Source organism: Abrus precatorius, unplaced genomic scaffold, assembly GCF_003935025.1.
Source record: "Abrus precatorius isolate BTA unplaced genomic scaffold, Abrus_2018 Scaffold10, whole genome shotgun sequence".
In the NCBI taxonomy this organism is placed as follows: domain Eukaryota; kingdom Viridiplantae; phylum Streptophyta; class Magnoliopsida; order Fabales; family Fabaceae; genus Abrus; species Abrus precatorius.
In genome coordinates this window covers 19,109,982-19,134,060 of record NW_020874292.1, presented here as the reverse complement: position 1 = coordinate 19,134,060, position 24,079 = coordinate 19,109,982, and the positions used below count along the sequence as shown (strand labels likewise).

General features: G+C 30.7%; 2 protein-coding genes across 4 annotated transcripts; one reads left to right on the top strand and one right to left on the bottom strand.

Annotated features, from left to right (window-relative positions):
- Positions 1 to 13,545: 13,545 nt before the first annotated feature.
- Positions 13,546 to 18,119, top strand: LOC113852632 (tRNA pseudouridine synthase A). Its single transcript, XM_027482951.1, has 10 exons — positions 13,546 to 13,862; positions 13,946 to 14,002; positions 14,094 to 14,171; positions 14,615 to 14,668; positions 16,144 to 16,226; positions 16,567 to 16,666; positions 16,756 to 16,818; positions 17,239 to 17,511; positions 17,624 to 17,684; positions 17,785 to 18,119. Exons 1-10 carry the CDS (start codon positions 13,638 to 13,640, stop codon positions 17,886 to 17,888), a joined length of 1,098 nt encoding a protein of 365 aa, XP_027338752.1. The 5' UTR covers positions 13,546 to 13,637; the 3' UTR covers positions 17,889 to 18,119.
- A 438-nt stretch (positions 18,120 to 18,557) lies between these two features.
- LOC113868907 (bromodomain testis-specific protein) lies at positions 18,558 to 23,730 on the bottom strand. Of its 3 annotated transcripts, none has more exons than XM_027504905.1 (8): positions 23,485 to 23,730; positions 22,624 to 23,305; positions 22,445 to 22,522; positions 21,689 to 21,932; positions 20,754 to 20,850; positions 20,093 to 20,225; positions 19,188 to 19,595; positions 18,558 to 19,030 (listed from the first exon to the last, which is right to left on the bottom strand). In XM_027504905.1, the coding sequence occupies exons 2-8, from the start codon at positions 23,233 to 23,235 to the stop codon at positions 18,833 to 18,835; spliced, it is 1,770 nt and encodes a 589-aa protein (XP_027360706.1). In that variant the 5' UTR covers positions 23,236 to 23,305; positions 23,485 to 23,730; the 3' UTR covers positions 18,558 to 18,832. The 3 variants fall into 3 exon arrangements, with proteins under 3 accessions (XP_027360706.1, XP_027360700.1, XP_027360715.1); XM_027504899.1 differs by having other exon boundaries at positions 22,624 to 23,265; positions 23,485 to 23,729; XM_027504914.1 differs by having other exon boundaries at positions 18,587 to 19,030; positions 22,624 to 23,265; positions 23,506 to 23,712.
- Between the last annotated feature and the right edge of the window lie 349 nt (positions 23,731 to 24,079).

Below are 24,079 nucleotides of genomic sequence, written 5' to 3'. Positions count from 1 at the left end.
CACCTGAATGCGTTCCCAGTTCCAATTTCCAAATTTGGTTTATACGGGAGTTATCTTCTGTTTGGTTGATTTCTCTTGTTAGGTTTTGGCCTATTATGCGATTGTACTATTTTTTAAATTTATAAATTTAATATTTAATAAATAATTTTATGTTAGAAAATAAGATAGAGGTAAGAAAAAAAAGTAAACGAATACTAAAACATAAAAAGTGTATGCTGATAACTTTTTAATGTAAAATTAGAATGACTTATGCCTCGTATACATAATCAAACTCAAAAGGTAAGTTGTATAAAACAACAAAAATTTAAATTTGACTTATTAATGGTAATTGTCTCTAGAATCAAATTTAAACTTGTATATTTATTGAAATAAACTATTATAATTATATATTTTAAAAAAATTAAATTATTTTAATTATATATAAAGTAAGGTTTTATCTCCAGTCATCATTTTCAAAGTTTTTTACTTTAATTATGACTAATATTTTGTCTATTTTTTCATACTTTTCTCTTTCAAATTATAATATACTATTCAATTATCATACATCATAAAATATTTATTAATGATATAATATACCTTTTATGAATATAAAAATATTTTATTATGTATTATAATTATTATATTATTGAGTATAAAAAGTTATATTTTATATTTCTATAATTTTTTTTACAACTAATCAATAATTTTATTATAAACTATTATAAATAAAATTAATTTTGTCAATTTTTAGTATACACAAAAATTATATATAGACTTAATTATGTTTTTATTTCTTATAAAAGTAGCACCTTTTAAGATAAGTCTTAATAAAAATTGTTAGCATTTAGTTCCCACTATTTTAAAAATGTAAAAATTTAGTCCATGTTGTTGATTATGTTTTGTTAAGTAATAAATTGGATAACAAAAATTTACTCATCACTTTCATATACTGTTGCATCATGATTATTATTTTATATTTTATTATGTAAAAATTAAATTTACAAAAAAAGTCTCTAAAAAATTAAAATTATTTTTTCTCTTGATTCTTCTTTCTTTTCCTTTTTTTTAATCTATGAACTCTCCAACTAAAACCCTAACTCATGGAAACTCTCCCATCAATCCTTCTAGAATCCCTCTAGTATGGATAAAGCCTGAATGACAAGTCTTGTTTGTCCAACAGTTTCACCAACCATTTCTACATATAAATAGAGCTAGGTTTCCACCTAGGTGAACTCGACACTAGAGCATAGGTAGAAACAGTTGATTCTAGTAACTAAGAACTAGGAGTGGGTAATGGATTCTACAGATTTATAATCAAGTTGTTCTCTTCCTCATGTAAAGAGAAACAAAGCGAGTAGTACCTTTTGGTGTTCTTTATCGTGAATCAATAGTTAGGAATCTACTGAACCACTGAATTGTTAATAACATAGATTATGTTTAACAGAATCTCTAATTTATAAGCCTTTATACCTAACTCTAGATTTTTCTAATTATATATTTCTTAACTTCATTTTATATATCATTCTTAGTTTCATTTCCTTCAAAAAATATGGCTTCTGGTTGATGTGTCTGAGAATATTAAAAGTTTTTGCAAATATTAATGATTCTAGTGTGGCATAGCTCCACAAATGGACATGGGTAGCTAGAGGATACGAATCCTTAAAAGTTTTGGAATGAATATGACCTTGGAGTTAGTTTTCGCTTTAGCAAAATTTTTCTTATTTGAGCAAAAATGTGTAATATTCACTTAAGTGAAAAAAAAGACAATGTCTGAAACTTGCCTAAGTGAGATAGAAAAAGATTTGAAGTTATCTCGCTTAAGCAACTTAAGCAAAATGGCTTAAGCATGTCTAATGTAACATCCTTATTTTATATCTCAAATACGTATAGTAATTTATAATGAAGGAAGAAAAATAAAATAAATTCATTTAATATTTATAGATTAAGGACTATAAGTGAAAAGGAAAAAATTACATTTCTTTATTTTATCTATGAAAACTCAAAGGCGTTTAAAATTTTAAAAGGAATAATTTCTAAATCTTTAGATTCGTAAAAATTAGAGTGAAAACAAAAGTTTATATTGTATACATTTAGATTTAAACTATAATTAAATCTATAATTAGAGTGAAAACTTTGCTGGTTAGCAGGATAATTTTTTATGTAAAAAGAATGTAAACTATAATTAAATTAACTAACTATCAATATTACAAATACTTTGAATTAATTATTATAACAAATTTTTACTAAATATCTACATAATCATATCAATTAAAAATAGAATTTAATGAAAATTATTACAGTCCTTGAATTAATCTAAACATTATCAGAGCAACTCTTCCTTACAATCTCAATAAGAGTATGATTTTAGATCGAATCAACCTTCCTTTACTTTTCAATTTCATTTCTTGAAAAATAATTATAAGGGTGAATATTCTCGCCCTACCAAATCCTTTATTTTATAAAAAAAATCATGTAACACATAAATATTATCTAATACAATATGCACTAAGATAATGCTAATTCAGATATTGTACTAACGAATTCTACAGCAGTTCAAACACGATAACAATCATATAATTAGTACTTTCAATCATACACTAGGCTCATATCATTTCATATATTCTTAAATTGAGCAATATGTCATAATACGTATATTATAACCATATTAATCAATGCATTACAATACATGAATTGTAATTACATCTGTCAATGTATTATAATACCTGAATTATAATCACCTAAACGAGAGAACAGTTGGGGTAATATTATCTTCTCTCGCTTGAGCGAGAGAGCCCTAGAATGCTTGGTCCAAAACACCCTCGACCGAGAAACCTTGCACCGAAATTCCTATTTTTTCAAAGACAAAGGCAATAAAATTGAGGGTGTTATATCAAAGCAAAAATAATTAATCTTAAACAAATTTGGAACAGAAAATTGTTGATTTAAATCTTGTAATTCACTTAAGTTAATTCAAACAAATTTAATTAATCTTAAGCAAATTTGAGACAAAGAGCAGTGGTTGAAAATCGTGTCATTTAGTTAAATTGATTTGCTTAAGCAAATGTAGTTTTCACTTTAGCCAACTTGGCTAAAATGCACCAAATTGGGATTTGCTTAAGAAAAATTTACTTGCTTAAGTGAATAATGCAAAAAGTGTGATTATTATTCAGAAACAGATGACATACAAGGTTGAGCTAAATACATTTGATGACGTAGTATTTCAACTTACACTTGATAAATACATGAAGAAACAAAAAGAAGTTTTGGTAGTTGCGTAATTAATTTTGATCAAAGATTGAACCATTGGCATCATGAAATTGTCCCTATAAAACTAGAAGAGAAATTATTAACAACTATGCATGAGAAAAAGAGAGAATTTTATTGATGTAAAATTAAGTTGAACAGTCTGAAACTAAATTGATTGACTAATGTGTGAGGTGGATCATAACATGGAGGTGACACATGGTACTTCAAATGGATTATAAAACATTGATTGATATTCCTAAAATATATTCACATAAAAATTATTATATGGTTATAATAAGCAACTTAAAATACATATATTTATTAATATTAAAAATATTATAAAAAATACTGAGATGTGGATTGACCTAAAATTGGAGTTTTGTTTTGTTTTGTTTTTCTTGTAGTCCAACACAACTTTTTAATCTTTATGCCTATTTCTCTTGATGTTTGGACGTTGCTTGAATCCCTGAGGTTACGTATCATCATTATTGACCATAACTTCTGCATCATTCTTATTCTTGTGATTAGTTTATGCTTATGAGTGAAGCTTTGCACATTTTGTTGATTAAAGTATTAAAATTGTTTTCAACTAATTGACAGTATTCTTGTAAAGGACACACCTCAGATGCCAACCTAATCAATTTACATGCTAGGTGATAGTATTGGCGTGTGGTATTAAGTTTAGGATATCCTTCCACCTCTATTCCTTTTACATTGTGAATAATCTCACAACGGCCTTCATTTGTCCATATCTTAAGTATGTATTTTTTAGGGACAATTTTTACACAATTGGCTTCAAACACTTTCAAAGCATGAGAAAAAAGTATGCTAAATGTTTTAGACTTTTTACAAGAGTAAAATATAGTAGTTAAAGAACAATAAAATGTAACTATCTATGATATTTGTTAGTTGGCTTTAATAATGACATATCCAATCAAAGGAGAATTTTAAATCTTTTGTTATATGCAACAAGCCAATAATTGAGCAAATTGTTGTTGGAATAAGTTCAACACTGTGTGTGTAAATCTTGGTCATTTTTATTAGTATTAGGGATAACTCATATAGCAACATAGTTAAGTTGTGGCGAGAGTCATACTCACACTTTGACTTGTTGTACACTTGCCAACTCGTTCAAAATGTCCAAAAAATTATTTTATGTCAACACTAAATTTCATATACGCTTTGAAATCAGAATTTAAGCTTTCACTTAGTTAAGTACTTTGCATTCCAAGGATGAATATATTCTTGGGGTAACATTATGTTAATTTCTCTTGTATGGAATAAATTAACAACATGTATTATGTAATTATAGACATCCAAGACTCCTCAAAGTCAATTGAAGTGTCAAACTCATACACATATCTTTTCAAATATCTTAAAAAGACTCATTTCATCAAATTGCTAACGTATTTTATTCTATTTTGCATTAAGTGTCATGTGCATAAAACATGATATGTCTCAAGCTTGGTCATTGCTTGATCTTGAACTGTAAATATTGTTCTTTTTTTTTTATTGTGTGCTTTCAAGAATGTCTCAAATAACCATTAAAATGATTCTATTGTTTCATCATACAACAAGGTTGCCCTAAACATAACAACACCTCAATAATGGTTAAAACTTGAACATAATGTTAGAGACCTATTACCTCGATTGGTACAATACTTAGTATTCAAGAATATGACTTCACCAAATGACCCAGAATCAATCACCATCTTTGAATTCACTCAAAAAATATTTGTGATTTGTATATTGATATCCATTTGGTATACATAAAAAATGATATATTTTCTACTGACTGTTGTTGAAAGTATTGCATTAAAAAACTAACTTTTTCATATACCATCCCCTTTTGTCTCTTTACCTTCAAATAATGTTTTGCATCCAAGTGAGTAGACTATGCATAGATTGTATTAGTAGAGAACTAATCCGATTCCATTTTAATTCCTATTATACGAGCTTAATTTTAAACTAATCTATTTTATTTTAAAAAAAAAACTAATTTAAAATTGGTTTTACAATTTAAATTTGGTTTAAAACTGGTTTTGATTGAAACTAATTTTAAATATAATATTTTATGTTAAATTAATTTTTAATCTAGTTTCATGTTAAATTAGTTTTAAATCTAATTTTTAAGGTAAAACTCATTTTTAATACATTTATAAATTTAGTATCTAAGATAAAATTAATTTGTTGTATTGCACAATTGCATTAAATTAGTGCATTTTAAAAAGATCACAGCAATATTTGTTATTTTATTAAACTTTATAAATTTTTTTATAAATATTTATTATTATTTTTAAATTATTTTTAATAAACAAAGCTTATGATGAAAGTTTAAATTTAAATAAATATTAATAATATTAAATAATAAACAATAATGTTATAATATTTTAAAAAATTAAAAAAATAACTTTATATATAAAAATAATAATAGTAATTAATTTAAAAATAGTTTTTATATCTTTAATGTAATAATTATATTTTTAAAATTGTTATTTTAAATAATTAATCTTATTTATAACAACTAAGGTTAATAAAAATATTAATTGTAAAACATAGTTATGAAAAAATTGTCAATTAATATTGGTGCGGGATCTAATAAATCAGGATATGAGGTAGTGTCTCCATTAATAATATGAATTTGGATGAATAAAGAAAAATTCAGCTTTAAAATATTAATTTGGTTAAAAAAATATGGTGAACAAAAAAAAATGAGTTTAACTTGCATCCAATTTTTTAAAACGGGTTTAAGATTAGTTATAGATTTGACTTGCATAATTGGACTTTTTACCCAACCCTACAACGAGTATATTAAACATTAGCTCGATGCTTTGCAAGTATGCTCATGAGTTAAAAATGATAACTTTTGTTGCAACCCTGAGGACTAGCCAAATCAATCTCATGAGCTTGGACTTTGATTGTCTTACGATACAAATCAAATATGTGTTGCTCTAGAAGTTGTAATGAGTGATTATACTCTTCAACAAAGTCATGTACAACAAATTTGTTGTTTGTCAAAGATGATGTTATTCTTGCAAGACATTCAGTTCTAGTATATAGTTTGTGCTTAGTAACTTGTGAATTTCTTTTATCTTCCTTTTGATGCCCATCTTTACAACAAACATATCTATAAGATGTAAATAAAATCATCTACTTTTCACTTGTTAAAATGTTATTTCTTTACTCCAAGTTTCACTGTCCTTCCATATTCACACAAAAATTGTCATACTTCATCAAAAATTTTAAATTCTAACCTAAGTCTTGGCTTCTATGTGACATCCATATTCACATCTATTCTTTACTTCAACAAAATGAGAAGAAATATTATAAATATTTATTCCTCCAACACTTATTCTTAAACAAAAGAAAAATGTCAAATGAATGTTCATCTTTATACTAATGTAACTTTTCTAAGGTTGGAAATGTGTTTGAAAAAGTTGTTTGACACAAAAATACTTAGGACATTCCAAGGCATTCAATATCAAATAGGTCCTTTCCTTACCCAATCTTTTCAGAAGATATATTAGTTCAATGTTTCATAGAAGGAAAGCTTTTACATATCTATTTCTTCATCAATACATCACTATACGTGCCTTTTGCGCAAAAAAAAAAAAAAATCCACTTAAGTAAGTCTTTTCTCACTTAAGTGAGTGAATCACTCTAGTGTTTTTTTTTTTTAATTTTCTCACTTAAGAGAATAATTTCTTATAGCAAGTGTAGGGCGCTTAAGTGAATTTTACTATGGTTAAAATTTTTAAAAGTTAAAATGAAGAATAACAATTGCACTTCTTCATTTATTCCTTTTCCTCTCCTCTTAGAATAAACTCTTGTCTTCTCAATTATAACCTTACACCCAAAATCGCTTCAAAGCCACATTGCAACCTTAGGTACTTTTCTTGAAACATTTATCAATTTTTTCTTCTTGTTGTTATTGGTATCTCTTTTGATGTAAAAATATTTTTAAAACATTATAAAAGTTAGTTTCATTTGGATTATATGCCTTTTATGTGTTTTCATCTTACACATGTTTTCATTGAACCGATGAAAATATGTTATTTGGATGCATGTTGTCTCTTTTTCCTGCATGCTTGTTCTCTACATTGATAAATTTGCTTAAGTGCAATGAGCTCTCACTTAATCGAATTTTGGAAACAAGATATATGTAAAGGGAGGCAAGTTTCGTTAAGTAAATTTGTCTTACTTAAGCGAACTCTTTTCGCTTAAGCAAAAATATCAAAAATACTATGCCTTTTCTACCTTGTTACTAAGCTTAATTTATTCTAAAATTATGCATATTATTTTAGAATGACACCTAAGAAGTCTATTCCTCAAAGAAAAAGGCAAAGGTCTGAAGTTGGCCAAGGTTTCCAACAACACGAGGAACCTATTAATGACCAACAATAGCCATCACTAGCATAAACACAACCTATGCATACATCATGGGATAGAATTACATTTAGAAATAGGGCAAAGGGTCAAAGATTTTTTATTTGGAGTTAAGGGAATTACTCCGGAGCAGAATGTGGTCTCAGAGGAGTGAGAGTATGACAATTTTAAGCAAGAAATAATTATAAAAAAATGACAATTCTTGGCAAATCTCTCCAACCAAATTCATGAAGAAATTGTCAAAGAAATTTATGCAAATGCATGGTCATTGATGCAAGACAAGTCGGAGAGGAAGTCTTGGGTTCGAAGGCACACAATGACTTATGGCAAGAGGATATTTTTGCCTTGTTAGATAACCCTATGACTTTAGCAAAAAGCGATTAATAGGTTTTTGGATGAAAAAATAGTTAAGACCTTATGCAACCTTAAAAAATCAGATGAGATAAATGCAACTACGAAGCCAATGAGGTTCAAGAGGCAAAATTTGAATATTTTGGACCAAATCTAGATGTTTGTATGCCTCGTGCATATCTCATTTGCGACATTGTGGAGAAGATAAGTGTTGACATAGTCATAATCATTTAAGATGAAATTTACCAATTCGTTATCTCCAACCCATCCACTTTTGCAGCAGCAACAAAACCTTTAAGATTCCTAGTTCTCATCACTGCTCTCTATGCTTCCTAAGGTGTTATCATTCCTGCTTGCTCCAACCAAACAATCAAATTGGACAAACTCATTAATGCCCACTTCATAAAAATTACTATATCAACCCATTAGAGCATCTTTTTGGACCTTCTTAACCCCCCTCATCTGCAACACCTACAACATTACCAACACGACCACCATTGTCATCATCCATGCTTGACATAACACAAATGGATTCTTGCATCATATGACATATCACTCACATAGAAAAACTTGTAGTAATAAACAATCGGGCATACACACAACTCAATAAGGCCTTTTACATGTCAATTTTCTATTGTAACTCACTTATTTTGTTATTTATATTATTATAATGTATGTTAGTTGTCTGTACATGTTGTTTGAAATTGAGACAGTTTGATTGGTGTAAACTGCAAGAAATCTTGTTGCAACGAGACATCTTTCATTATAGCGAGAGAGATAATCTAGAATCATACTTTCTGGAGTCCTCTCATTGTAGCGAGAAGTGGATAAGGATGACTCAACAACACTCTCACTATATTTAGAATGACAAACAGCAAGAGAAAAATGTTGTCTGACTTTATCGCTATAACGAGAAAGTTGCGAGTTTAATGAGTATTTAAAGAACTTCTGTCTTAGAAACCCTCATTTAGAACCAAAACACATTTCTCTCTCTATTCTCTCTATTTTTCCTCTCTCCCTTCTAAGAGAAAGTCTCCCTAATCTTGAATCTTCCTCGAATTTGAACTCGAAAGTCTATTCCACTCAAATCTAAGTAAGTTTATTGAGCTTAGCTCTTGAATCTCATTCCTATTTATTTGTTCTCTCTTTTTGTAATAATACTCCACTCTGTGATATTAGGAAGAACTTTAGTCTTTGGATAGTATCTCTGGTCAAAATGTGGAGCTTCTCTCTAAGAGCTCACAAAGAACTTAGTTTCAGAGACTTATTCCAGGTAAAGGGAGTTAGTTTTAGAGACTTATTATAGGTAAGGGGAGTTATTCCCATACTCTAGATTTTATCTATATATGTATATTGATCATGAAAGAACCATATTAACTTATTCTAAATAGCAAATTTATAGAGTTTTCTTGAAATTATATGTTGAAAATGATTTTTTGATGTAAAAAAGGGTTTTGATTTGTTTAAAATTACTTAAGACAAAGTTTATTGTAAAAGTCACGAGCAAGAATGAGTTTAAAAGTTTTATAGACAAGTTACTCATTACACACACACACATATATACAAATATATATATATATATATATATATATATATATATATATATATTGGAAGTCATTATCTTTTTTGAATAATATATGTGTTGAATGATGAAAAAGTTGAAAATGCTAAACTTTATGATAGAAGACTTTACTAAGACTGAGAGAGTGTATTCTCCAGCAAATACCTTATGAATTGCGAGATTGGTCTAAGTCCGAAAGTGTCTGACCTTCGGTGCATAGTATTGGACTTGTGATGTGCTCCCTGATTATATGCTTGACTAAGAAGTTTGATTATTAGGTGAGATTGATATAAATGATTTGATTGTCTTTGAATGATAAAAGATATTGTATTACATATGTATGAATTAGGTTAAGTTTGAATGTGTGTACTTTTAAGACATGTTTTGTTTAATTGTATGATGATGCATGATTTATTGATTTGACATAATTGAAATGAATGAGGAAAAAGAGATAAATGAAATTGATATGGATATCTATGAATTGTTGAGAAAATGTAAGTAAAAGGAAAAAAGAGAAACTAATACGCGTGTCATAAAAACACTGATTGGTGCGATTATAATATGTGTTGTAATACATTGACAGATGATATTATAACACATATGTTGTAATACATTGATTAATATGATTGTAACACCTGTATTAGGGAAATATTGATTGATGTGAGCAATATGAATTTTTTGGTGTGTCATTGTTGAGTTATCGTATAGATAATTTAAAGATATATTGAGGGTATAGAGTCCAGAGGCGATTTAGAAAATCTGGAAAAATGAGTGATAAATGCTAATAGCTTATGTGTACAGAATCGGTAGTGAAAGCATTCAAAGGCCTCACACATTTTCTGACTAGACTCCTGACTATATATTTGCTATAAATGTCTAATAAAGCACACATTGTATCTGTGTGTGGTGGTTGACAATGACTATCCATGCTAGCTAGCGTAAGTCTATCATAACTAGAAAAAGTATGTTGACAGTTATTTAGCGCCCGTGAGTATCTAGAGTACTCTTATTTGGAGAATAATTCAGAATGAAAATGAAAAAAGTGGCATGAGTTTAAAGGATTATATATGATTAATTATGAAATGATGTGTATGAATGATCTTTGTTTGCTTTAAATTGTTTTATATTATTTCTAACTTGATGCATGTTATATGAGATAATAATTTTATATTATTTCAACTGTTTTAATTAAACGGAAGCTTAGTGGGATAAAGGATGCTCACCCTTACAAACATTTTCAAGTAATGAAGAGATGAAAAAAGATGGATCTGACTTTGGATAATACTTGCGATGAATTATAAGGAAGAGAACTGCTCTATTAGGATTAGTTTATTTTGAGGAATGTAATGATATTAATTTAGTTCTATTTAAAATTCATATTTCTATTGATAAACTTTATTGTAAATGAGGATTTAAAGTGTATGCGTAATACTTAGTAATTAATTATTTGATATTTTAATTTATATCTAGCTATAGTTAGAAACTTAATTGACTAAAAAATAGTTTGTCCATATTATGAACTTGAAATATATGTGTATGTAATATGAAATTTCAACTTTCATTTTACTTAAATTTAAGTTATGAAATTACATTTTTTATTCCTATTATGAATGAGACTTTTATACAAATGAAGGTTTAAAATTTGCTAACTTTTATCAATTTGAATTCATATACCTGTAAAAATTTTCAAAACTATTCAAATTCCTTATGATTTCAATTAAGTTTAATTCAAAAATTATATATTTACATTAGGAAATTATTTAAATTTTAGAAGGATGTTACAAAATGGTATCAGAGCAGTTTGTCCTAATAAGTCTAGGGTATGAGACTAATTTGCTTGTGTGGTGTGTACTTATATTCTTGCTTTGTAGGAATATAAGTTAATTGTTTATTAGTATAATCCATTTGATAGTCCTAAATAGAGATTTGTGTGAATTGTTTGAATTGAAAGTGTATGTGTATACATATGCGAACAATGGATTTGCTAACATACATATGATGTTGTTTATTTGAATTAGAATATGGCAAGTAGAGGTAGACCAGTGGGAGCAACCAATTAGATTTTAGCCTGTATTAAGCAAGTAAATCAGCAAAGTACCAAGGACTGTCTACATTCACTAAGCATAATCCTTCAAAGTTTGAAGGTGGATTTGATCCTTAAGAGCACAAAGATGAATCGCTGCTGTGGAGAAAATCTTTAATGTGATGGGTTGTCATGAAGAGCATAGGGTAGTGTATGCTACATATATGCTTGTAGGGGAAGCTGAGATTGGTGAAGATTTGCGAGTCAGAATATACTGCAGGAGAATGAATATACTGCTTAAGATTAACTAAATTCACTTGGATTGACTTAAACAAATCCCATTTTGCTTAAGCAAATATGAGTTCACTAAAACAAATTACGGGATTCAAATCAAAGGCTCTTATCCCAAATTCGCTTAAGATTAATTATTTTCGCTTGGACAAGCTTAAGCAAATACAATTTTGCTTAAGTGAGAAAATACTCTTTTAAGTGAGATAATCTTAAGTCATCTTCTATCTCGCTTAGACGGGTTTCACACATTGTCAAGTGAATTCTTTCTCACTTAAGCGAATTTTTCTTCGTCTAAGCGAATATTATGCATTTTCACTTAGATGAAAACAAACTATAAGGTCATGTTCGTGCAAAACTACAGAGGATGTGTATACATAGCCGGGTGTTTAGCAATAGGATACCCTTACTTAAGCAGCTATGCACTTGGGCATTATATGGGTTTGCCACTTAATTCACTATTAATATATCAATGTTGGTGGTCCTTCTATGTTAAGGTAGCTAGTATGGATTAGCATAAAGGAAAAAAAGAAAGACAGAGACAAAAATAAAATAAAAATTTAGATACTTTTATATAAATATTAATTTTTTACATAATAAAATATAAAAAATAATGATGACAAGACAATAAAGTATTAAATTTCTGTTATCCAATTCATCATTTAATAGAGTACAATTAATGACAGAAACTAATATGTCATATTAAGTGACATGTGTTAGTTTATTTTAGACATAAAATGACGTATTTTATAATTTTTCAAAAATAATTTATTTTTGTCTTTGACTTTTAACATTTTTAGTCAATAAGGTCTCTTCCTTAACTTCTCTTTGTCCTTCTTCTATGACATCTTTTTTTTTTTCCTTCTCACAATCCCTACAATGACATTCATGCTACAAAGTTCTTTTGTCTTAAGTTTTATTATCTGAATCACCATATCTAAGCCTTGCTTAAAGATTTTTGTAAAGATTTGAAATGAATTGAATGACAAAGGAGACATAATAGAAACTAATTTTGTTAAAATTAGATGATTTTTCATAATTGGAAGAGACAACGCTAAAGGGTCGAGAGGGCGATGAGATCTAGAGAGTATGACCATGTTGTATGAAAATGTTAGATTTGAAAGTGATTTTAATGGGTATGATAATGGAGAGAAAATGAAAGAGAAATTTTTGAAAGATGATGTTTGAGTTGATAAAAACTTGAGTTTGTTGAATTGTGTTTGAAAAAAAAAATTTAAATTAAAGAAAATAGATAAATATAAAAAGAAAAAATAAGACTATTATGGATTTGAATCCTCTCATGTTTGATTTCAAACATGACGGTCATGTTCGAAATCGAACATGAGAGGATCCTGGTCAGACTATTACAATTGAAATGAAGTAAGACAGATAAATAAAAATGAACTATTATTAAAATATTATAAAAAATTATTATTATTTATTTAAAATAAATTGTCACATATCATAAATTATTAATTAATTATTCAATTTTATTATTTTTTAATAACAAAAATTAATGTAATTAATAATAATTAATTTTAATGACTAAAATATTAAAATTTAAAAACTAATTTTAATCGGATTACATATTCAAAAAACTAAAGTAAAAATTTATCCATTTTAAAAATATCAACAACTAAATCCTAACCATTATTTTAAAACGTATCATTTCTTATTTTTATAAAAAGAATTGGATCTTTAATACGTTTATATATTTTAGTGGCCTGGTAATAGGAAAGGAAAATCCCCTTACACCCTCTCGAAACCATCGGGTTGAGGTTGGAGCTTGGAACTGTGAATTCGATGACACAGATTCCGAAGCATACATTGGAATTCGAAGAATGCAGTGATAATAGGCCCTCAAAGATATCAAAAGTGGAGTATCCTAGTGACGGTGACCACGAAGAGCAAGGGATGAGCCAAAACCCTAGGATTCAACGCTATTTGGTTGCATTTGAGTATATTGGAACTCGCTTTTCTGGTTCTCAGAAACAGCTAAATTGCCGTACCGTCGTTGGTGTGCTTGAGGTAACAACATCGCCCTTGGACATTCTACATAGACATTTCCAAAACTACAATAAAACGTTTTATGGTGTGGTCTTGTCACGTAGGAAGCTTTTGGTAAATTTGTTGGCCAGCCAGTCTCTGTCTTTTGTTCAAGCCGAACTGTGAGTGTAATTAATCACTATTTTTGTTTTCTTTCGACCCAAAATGAGAAAAGAAATCCACTACATATATATCTTAACTGTGCAAGTGCAGGATGCTGGAGTGCATGCCTTGTCAAATGTTTGTCACGTGGATATTGAACGCATCAGCAAAAGGAGGCCTGGTGAAGTGGTATGTTAATTTAAAGCTCATGTTGCCTTTAAACGTATATGTGCTCATCTTGTATGGATGCTGCACTCCATCCACAATGTTGAGTTTGAACTTGTAAATAAGCTATTCGTGCCTGTCATAGCCATATTCGATTAGTCTTAATGTTTTTACAAACATCTTCAATCTATTAATTAATGTTCTTGGTGTATTTCATATTGTTGCTCAGTAGCTACTCTCTGCATCTTATTTGGCTGTCAGCTTTGCATTTTCCTCAGATGTGTGGGAGTTGGGTGTGTCTCCCCATCATTGTTATAATTGCTGATTGACTTAACCATTTTTATTTTTTATTTTTTGCTTTATTAATTTAGTGTATTGATTAAATTGACTGAAGGGAATGACTAAAGCAATTAGTATTATTTCTTAATAACTTCATTTTTCTTTTTCTTTTTTTTGTAAAAGCTCAGCTACCACCTCATGAACCTGCTGTGGTTAGAAGGGCTGTGAACCATTTCTTACAGGTACGTTCTTCTGAGACCTAGTAAGTTGTAGATTATTTAAATAAATATGGTGCTTCTTCTCTTTTTCACAAAATGAATCTTTATGTAATGTGGAAGAAGAAAATGTAAAGAGAGCTGGGTTCTGTATCTCCCTTTCTCTTTCTAGTCTCTAGTATTGAAAGTTGTTCTCTAATTATTTTGTTGTGATTTTTCATTGTCAAGATCACATTTATCCATGCCAAATAATTACTGAATATGTAATCAAACATGCTTTTGAACCCCAGCTAGCCACACAGCACATTCTTGCGATTTGTTTGTAATTGGCTTGAATAAAAAGATATAAATTGCAATTTAATTTCCATCATTTTATGCTTCAAAGTATCTCAATCATATTGACCTGTTTGCTAGAGGCATTTTGTTGAGACCAAAACTTGCATGACAGCTAATGCCTGAGTTATTGGTTTTTGTGTAATACTTTTGCATACATGGTAGATGTGTTGTTTGTGACAGTTTTCCATCTGTGTGGATTCTTTATGTTTATAATTAGAATGAATGTCAACCTGGTAATGTAAAATCCAAATTTTTATCTCAAAATAATTCTTTGATTTGTATTTCTCAATTCTTTGATACAAATTCTAAATTAGGAAATAAACTAGAAAACTTAAAATAGTTACGTAGGCAATTACAGAAAGGACCAAAGTTCATGGTCAGATGTTTAGTAAGCCAAATAAATAATTGCAGGGAATAATTTGGGACTAAACTAAGGTAGAGTTTAGACAAATTATAAATACATAAGATTTCATAAACACTTGACAAAATAGGAATTAAATTAAATTACTAAAACATCTGAAACCTTAAGGAAAATTTTTGAGCCTTGAAACCATGACCCATGTGACTAAATAAGGACACCTTTAGGCATAAGAAACCATTAGATTATAAATCTAAATATCACTAATAAACCACAACCAAAATTCATCATAAGAAAATTAGATTAAGCCTATACATGTTCAATTTGCAAGAATAGGCTACTTGCAATAGGATAACCCAATTAGGACTTAAAAAATTTTTTTTACATAAAATCACATATAAAACCCAAGAAATAGGTCATAATGAAACCCTAATTAAATTTAACAAAACTTCAAGAAAGAGGACCAATTTCTTGAGCAATAATTGAGAATTTGTAGTTTATTTCGTATTTTAGAATTTGTATCAATATAATTGAGAAATAAAAAACAGAGAATTATTTTGTGATAAAAATTTGGATGTTAATTGTAATGTTTTGCGGGAAAAGTGAATTAACAAATATCTTTTTATACAAATTTGTTGACCAAAGTTCATTACCAACTTCATGATTTGCTTGTATACAAAGTTGGAGTTGCAGTTCTGAAAACCAAAACTGTTTCTAAAATTCTGTTCATTAACTGATGTCACTTGAGTATATTGTCTGTGATTGAAGGCTCCTGACAGATATTTTTTGGCAATTTGATTTATTTTAGAAGCATGACAGTGACTTAATGGTTATTGATGTTCGATGTGTTCCATCTGATTTTCATGCCAGATATAAAGCACAAGAGCGCACGTGAGTACTCAAGAATCTAGATTTTGTTTTCTATAGACTAAAACCGAGTTATGCATGCTTTGATGATCAATTGTCGTAATATATACGACAGCTCAGGCTTTTGTAAAGTTCTGTTTGATACAAAATTGTCATTCTTAGCTCATTTATTAGACTATTGATGCATGACTTCCTTGACCTGTGAAATTGTACTTCATTATATGTAATAGTGACAGTGTCAATATACAGTGAGGTTTATCTTAGTTTTTCTGACAGTGGCTACTTTTCCATTCATTGCCATAGAATTCTGTTTTGTTTATGATCATTTGTAACAATTCATAATTATGTGGAAACTTCTTTTCAGATACTCCTATCGTTTGCTGTCTGGGCCTGAGCCTTTGTCAACCTTTGAGAAAGATCGAGCATGGCACATACCTGAGGAGCTTAATCTTCCAGCAATGCGAGTTAGTTGATAGCTCCTTATATTTACTAGATTGTTATACTGTCAGAACTTCCATAAAAGAGAGCTAAGTTATTGATGAAATTGATGCAGGAAGCATGCAGAGTTCTTGTTGGACACCATGATTTTAGTTCCTTCAGAGCAGCTGGTTGTCAGGTTGTTTCTTTTCTCCAATAAACAACAATTCATAAAATTCTATGAATAAGTAGTTTTAACTCAATATGTAACCTTGTTTGTAAAGCAAGCCATTTCTAAATTCCTCTCAGGGATGATCTTAGTGCATATAGGTATTTTAGAAGGTTACATTTTAAGGTTATTGATGATTTCCATGCAGGAAGCACAATATGCACTGATTTATATGACAAGCTTCACAATTATCAAATAGCAGTCATTCTTGAGTTTTCTTATCTAAAAGGATTTATTTTAGTTTAATGCTTTGTGTACATTCTTTTTGAAGTGTTTTTAGAATTTTATTTTTTTTCAAAATTATCATTTCTGTTTTGAAGTTCGATAACATATCATGCCTAGTCACTTCAAACTATGCATAATATATGACTTAGAATTGCTCCATTACAGGCAAAATCACCCATTAGAACTTTAGATGAGCTCAGTGTCAGTGAGGTAACTGAAAGTCCATATTTTCCATCTGTTACGGATAGAGAACAACATAATAAAGTCAATGGTGATATTCCTAGCTGCCAAAGCAACTCTGAAACTGACATTCCTCCTAGTTCTAGTCCAAGCATTGATAAAGTAACATCATCTAGTCAAGATGCAGGATTTGGCAAAAGAAGGCGACATCGATGCTTGGTAGTAACAGCACGGGCACGTTCTTTTCTGTACCATCAGGTTGGGTTTCTGCTTTTTAATTGAGGTCTCTAAGTTCTATGTTCTGCGTTGTGATTTAAATGCCGCATGCAGAATCCATTTTGGTCTGAATACAGATGTTAATTCATTTCAGGTTAGACTACTTGTTGGCGTTCTCAAGGCTGTTGGCACTGGAAACTTAACAATTCCAGACGGTAATCATGCTACCCATCTCTATTCACGCGTTTTAAAATATATCCTCGAACGCTTGATTTTGTTGGGCTAAAAGTTATCTCACTTGGTGCACTATTTCAGTTGAAAGAATTTTGAATGCAAAGACTGTTACAGCCGCAAGTCCAATGGCCCCGGCATGTGGTCTCTACCTAGGAGAGGTAAAATATGATCTACCTACTAGTTAGTAGACATTTCAGGGTCTTTCGGAAACACGCAGGGATTCAAGCAAACCTTACGTAGGTTGAGATGGACTGGAATTTGTCATGTTTAAATGTGCCATTTATAAGGATTTTATTTAGGTCCACTAGCAGTGGATTAATGTTGAGCCTTTAGTTTTTGTTTACCGATACTCAGCCTCCCATCATTACTTTTTTCTTTTGTTTTCTTTTACTCAAAAGAGAACGATTAAAGTCTTTCGTAAACTCCATATTTTTTGTTTTGCTCGAATATCTTTGTTCTAAAAAATTCAAATGAAAGGTAAAAAAGATTTCTGTTTAATATTTGCCGGAAGAGCGTCAAGAGTTCAAGCAAATTAGCCATATGGTATTTGCATAGTTAAGCCATTGGCTAGCCTTTCAAAATTAGAAGAGATTACCAGTTATCGGATTTTGGAGAATATTTCTAGATCTAAAGAGATTGTCTGACACGAGATTTTAGAGGAAGCAATGATCAATGTATTTTGTTGGGTCTTGTGGTTAATTAAGTAAATGATGTGACGTAGAATTTCCAAGCTCGTTTTACTGTCTAATATATTCTTTCATTTAAATTAAAAATCTAGCGATCAAGGCCCTGATATCTACAAAAAGAGTACGGGAAAATATGAATCGTAGAAGCTCAACACTACTTGAACTATGACTTCAACTGGCGGTATGTTTTTAATTTTAAATAGTAAAACGGTGTTAAGCACAAATTATTTGGTAATTTGTCCATTCGTAATACAGCAATGAGAAAAGAAAAATAAATAAAAAATAAGCAAAACTAATTCCAACCTAAAATTTATCTTAAAAAAAATTGAAAATTAGAAGGTAGATCATTTTTAACTCAGTTTCTGTCACGGTAGGGTTACAATGGCTGCCTAAATATTAACATAGACTGCTAGGAAGTATAGAGAATCGATCAAAACAAGAAGCTAATCCATGAAAGTCCTAATAGCAGCATGAATTGAACTAGTACGAGCAGAATTTCTTCGCTGTATTAGTGAGTGTGGTCCACTCCAGACAGACTGACTATTTTGGGGGAAGAGAATTCCACATAAGCTCGAGAGCTTGGGGTTTTCACAATATAAGCTCTCTAGGAGCTTAGCTTTCTGAGTTTTATCTTGTGACCCCTACAAAATAGATTGAACTAATAAGTACGCCCAGAAACTGAAAATATGCAAATAATCATTACCAAAACTTAATGCAACCGCATCCCAGGGTTTGATTTCTTGCATGAAGGGTTAAGCAAATACTGTAATTTCCCAGATCAAATAGTGTGTGTAATACCTCATGCTGCTTCTGTTGATGGACTACTGCAGCTTGTCCTTCTTGATTTGTTTTATATTCATCATGAACAGTTGTATCTCCAACATTTGACTTCTCTGCCAAGGTTCCACCATGCTTTAAGGTGTCATCAGTTTCTCTCTTCTGATTGTTTATTTCACTCTCTTCCTCATCTTCCTCTCCATCCTCCTCTTCCTCCTCTCCTTCCTCTAGGCCCTGGTCATCATCGTCACCATCATTATCAACATCAATGCCCTCATGCTTTCTCTCAGAAGGGCTACACTCCTTCTCACTGATCTCCATCTTAACCACCTCTCCTTTGTCTTCATCAACATCTCCATCGGTGTCCACTGATTCATCTATATTTGATGACGAATCCTCACCACCAGGACTCTCTACTAGCATTGATTCCTTTAAAACAAGACAGTACAAAATTATTGAAATGATTCGTCTATTTGGATTTCATGGCCAAAAACTAAAGTAGGATTTCTTTAATATATGCACCATGGCCCTCATTTAATGTCTGGGATCAGATGTTACCAAAGGTAATGGAAATTGAACAGCAGACTATCATCTTCAAGCCACTAGAAAAGCATTGTCTAATGATAATGGCACAATATACAGCACCACGAGAGAGATACAAAACCAGTTCAGTTATATTCTTTCTTTTTTTTTTTTTCATTTTCTAAACGAATCACAGCACAATAACCATGAAGAAAAATATCAAATTAGAAAAGAAGTACCCAAAAGCTATAAAACACAATAAGCAAATCAGTTGCCGTCATGTCATTTCAGACAAGACATTTACCAAAGTGAGACATGAACTATACCCTAAAACTGCCCCCAAAATTTCCAGACAGATATCCCTATCAAAAAGATAAAATCTAGACAATAAACCATTAAAATACCTCTTGCTTAAACTCTCTAGCATGCTTATCACCACCAAAACTGCCTTTAGCAATTCGTGCATTCTCCTCCCGTTCTTTCCTACGTCGCTTTAGAACACAAATAGCACATAAACAATCATGTTTATGGTGTCTTCTGCGAAAAGGATAAAACGTGAGCATGCAAATAATTTTATTGAACCACGTTATCCATTAACAGTTGTCACCATCAATACAATGGAAACTGAAGGGATGAGAAAAAAGAGTTAACAGCATGGCAACCTTTGTCATTAACTCATTATTATTAATAATATGTTTTTGAATCACTTCCATTTACAAATGAACTAGAAGATACATTTTACAGAAATTACCCTAAAGGAAATGCAATTCCCCAAAGTTAGCGAAAGCTTCTCTTTTCCTCTATCTTACTTAAGATTCATAATTCATCTTTAAGAAAAATACACTATCAGACGATATCAATTTTTGGGAAACAAGTATATTAGTCTACAATCTCTATATGTAAACTTGTACTGTTGACTTGATCATAATACACTGAACATTATGGACAGGAGATTTCATTTAGTTTATATGATAGCAACTCATTCCTATTGTAAGAACAAATATCCCATAAGGAATTGTAATATCATATAATAAATAGGGTTAATTTCAGTTTGGGAATGCACACCCATGACGCTTTTTTGTCTTCTGCTTCAATTGACCACCCTTCCCTACTTTTCCATCACCGGAGAGTGCATTGTCTTCTGCAGTAGTCCTCTCCGTACCTGATCCATAAGGAAAACATATGCCCAACTTGCTATCAGAATACCACTGTGCAGTATCTTACATGAAATGAAAATCATCTTTTTTCAGAAGAATATGTATACAAAAGTAATTTTCTTCATTTGTGGGGTAGGGCTATGACCAGTTAAGATAAGAGAATTGGTAGCTTTGGAGGCAGCTCCCAGACTCTCCAATATGTTTGGATATTGAATGGTGCGTAGAACTGAATGACATGGGATAGAATGTAATGGAACAAAATTACCATATAGTTGTTTGGCTATTTTATGATGAAATGGAGTAAGTTTCCACTCTATTGTTTGGGAAGTGACATAATGGTAGGGGATTACTAAACAATAAAAGTATTGTATGGAATAGATTCAGTCAGATTCCATTCCATTTCATCCTATTTTAGACAATACCTGGGTCTAGTTAGAAATTAGACAAACATGACAAGATGAAATAGAACCATCATTCTAAAATTTCATAAATGGCAGTAGTAAGTTTATCATTTATAGCTTCCCTCTCTCCTCCCCACCCTGTCCAGATAAAATAAAATATAGAAGATGGACACAGAAAGATACAGACGAGAGGGAAAAAAAACTGCACAGAAACGAAGCCTATGCAAGCATCTTCTTCGAGCAGATGATTCCTCTTAAAAGCACTGTATAACAAAAATATTAAAAAGGAGGGAATAGATACATATTTCATGCGAAATGGATCCCAATAAAGCACAGCCAAGAGTGACATCAGTAAATGCTTTAATCTATCATCCTCACTAAGGAAAAAGGATGGGGAATATTTTACACACACACAAATACATACATATACATCAATTCTCACCCTTGGTCCCCTTTGGTTGTTCACTGTATAGCCCAGCAGCAGTCCAGTACTTCATAAAGTTCTTCTTTACTCGCCTCATAAGATCCAAAATATAGTCACCCTTATTGTTATACTTGTAACAGTTGTCCCAAATGTATTGAACATCCTTAAATACATCCTCTGAATTCATATACTTGTCATTCTTTTCAAGATTGCTGCATATAGTTCCAAAATCCATTGGTGTGTCTATGATATCAAAATAGTCCTGGTTCGAGACAGCTATCACATTAGACACAAGTCTTCATAATTAAAAAAAAAAATGGTTCCATGTACTACAATAAATCAAGTTAGTCTCCATCAATGAACAAATATCATAGATCCTAGTAGAATATAACCTTTATGCATATCAAGAAAGAGAAAGACAGCTAAGACATGTTAATCAATAACAAGTATTTGCCCAGTGTGTGTAGAAAGCAGTCAGGTAAAATGTAGTACTATAATTGCTTTGCTTTTACTTTTCACTTTTGTTTTTCCTTCATAATGGATGAAGAGAAGTTTAATTAAACAATAATCTCTGAAGTATGCATGATGTACACGATTAAACAAAATGAATTTAGAAAAACAAAATACCGAAAGATAAAGGTGCAAACATTAGGTTTAAGGGCAGAAGTTGAGGAAGACAAATATCTAATGTCTTAAGGGAACCAAACATAAGTGTCATCCGGATGAAAAAAAAGAAAAGAAAAAGAATCTACGAGTAAAAAAATATGTACTTACAGGAATTCCCAGAGCTTCAGGATTAACAGGAACATTGAAGGGCTCAGCTGCATCCATTTTCATTACCTTCCTAATAACCTGTGCAGAAGAAACAAAATGCATTTGTAATTGAGAATTTAATGGTGGGACAAAAGCAAATGAAATCAAGAAGGAAAACCAAAATTAAAGCTCCAACACACCACTAAGGAAGCATCCAATTCTTGCTTATTATATCGAGGATGCTGTTGAGGGGGATTTCTTTCTTTTGGGTGGGTAATCTCACTGGGAGTTGACAACGGTTTGCTTGCCTGGTCAGCATTTGATCCCAAGATCTTTGAGGCCTTAATTTTGATGCTACCAGCTCTCTTTGATGGAGTACCCAGTTTCATATTAGGCAACGAATTTGCACTATCTTCCACTCTCTCGGCATTCACACCTTGTTTCTCAAGCCCATGTTGCTGGCTACTCTTATCAGTATCACTTTGTGTAGGAGCATCAGATGAGGTGGGTTGGGAGTCCAACATTTTAGGTGTCCTGAGCTTCACCTTAACACGCCCAACCGACTTCCCCACGGCCTTATCAATGGATCCATCAGGATTTATGTTAGCAAGATTGTAATGCTGATCTGTCCCAGTGGAAGAAGGTGTGTCAACTTCCATTCCTGAGTTATCTTTATCATTATCAAACTCATCCAAACCAGAGGTTTCTTCGTTGTTTTGACCCCCTTCATTTCTGAGTGTCTCATTAACACTAATTACATGATTGGCGGTGCCTTTCGCCTTCCCTTTCTTATGCCCGCGCTTGCGCTTCATGTTCTATGCTCTAACCAAATTCCAATGTGACTGTGACAAATTCCAAGTTACATCACCATACTACAAAGTTCTGTAATTTATGCATTTCAAAGTCATTAAAAACTTAGAAAACAATGTACTAAGCACAGAAAAGAGAGGTTTTTCATGGTAGCATATGTTTCCCAAGGACAAGGAGCGTGATTTGAATGGACTAAAACGAGTAAAACATCAAACAAAGATTATATATTTGAAGAGAAGGAAGCAAATTACATAGCTGAGCGGAGCAATTACAAGGAACGGAAATTCGGTATTTGTAGGAAAGTGTTGATATCTTTCGATTGCACAATTGACCGAAACGCAGCTACGGAGGAATTCGTTGTGTGGGAAAAGGGGGGTGTGCACTGTTGACTCTGTCAACCTTTCAGTTCACGGTGTCGAGGAGGAAGAAGACAACCACGCCATGGAACCCCATCTCCTATCTTCTCAGCTTCAAAACGCCTCGTTTCATTTGATCTAGGGTTTTATATATATATATATATATATATACTATGTGCAAATTTTAGTAAATCTCCTAATATTTTCTTATGAATCACATAATATTATTTAGATAACTATATATACTAAAATTTAAGTGATTATAAAAAATTAATTTTAATACATTATTAGTGTAAAAATCTTTAAATGAATAACAAATTAAAAAATTATTTAAATAAAATATTTTATATAGTTATTATAAAAATTAAAAGATTTTAATTACATAAAATTTTATGATTCGACGATGATGTATAAATTTATCATGCTAAAAAAATTTTGCATATATTTTAACATAAAATTTTAAATACTTAAATTTTTTAAACATGTCAAG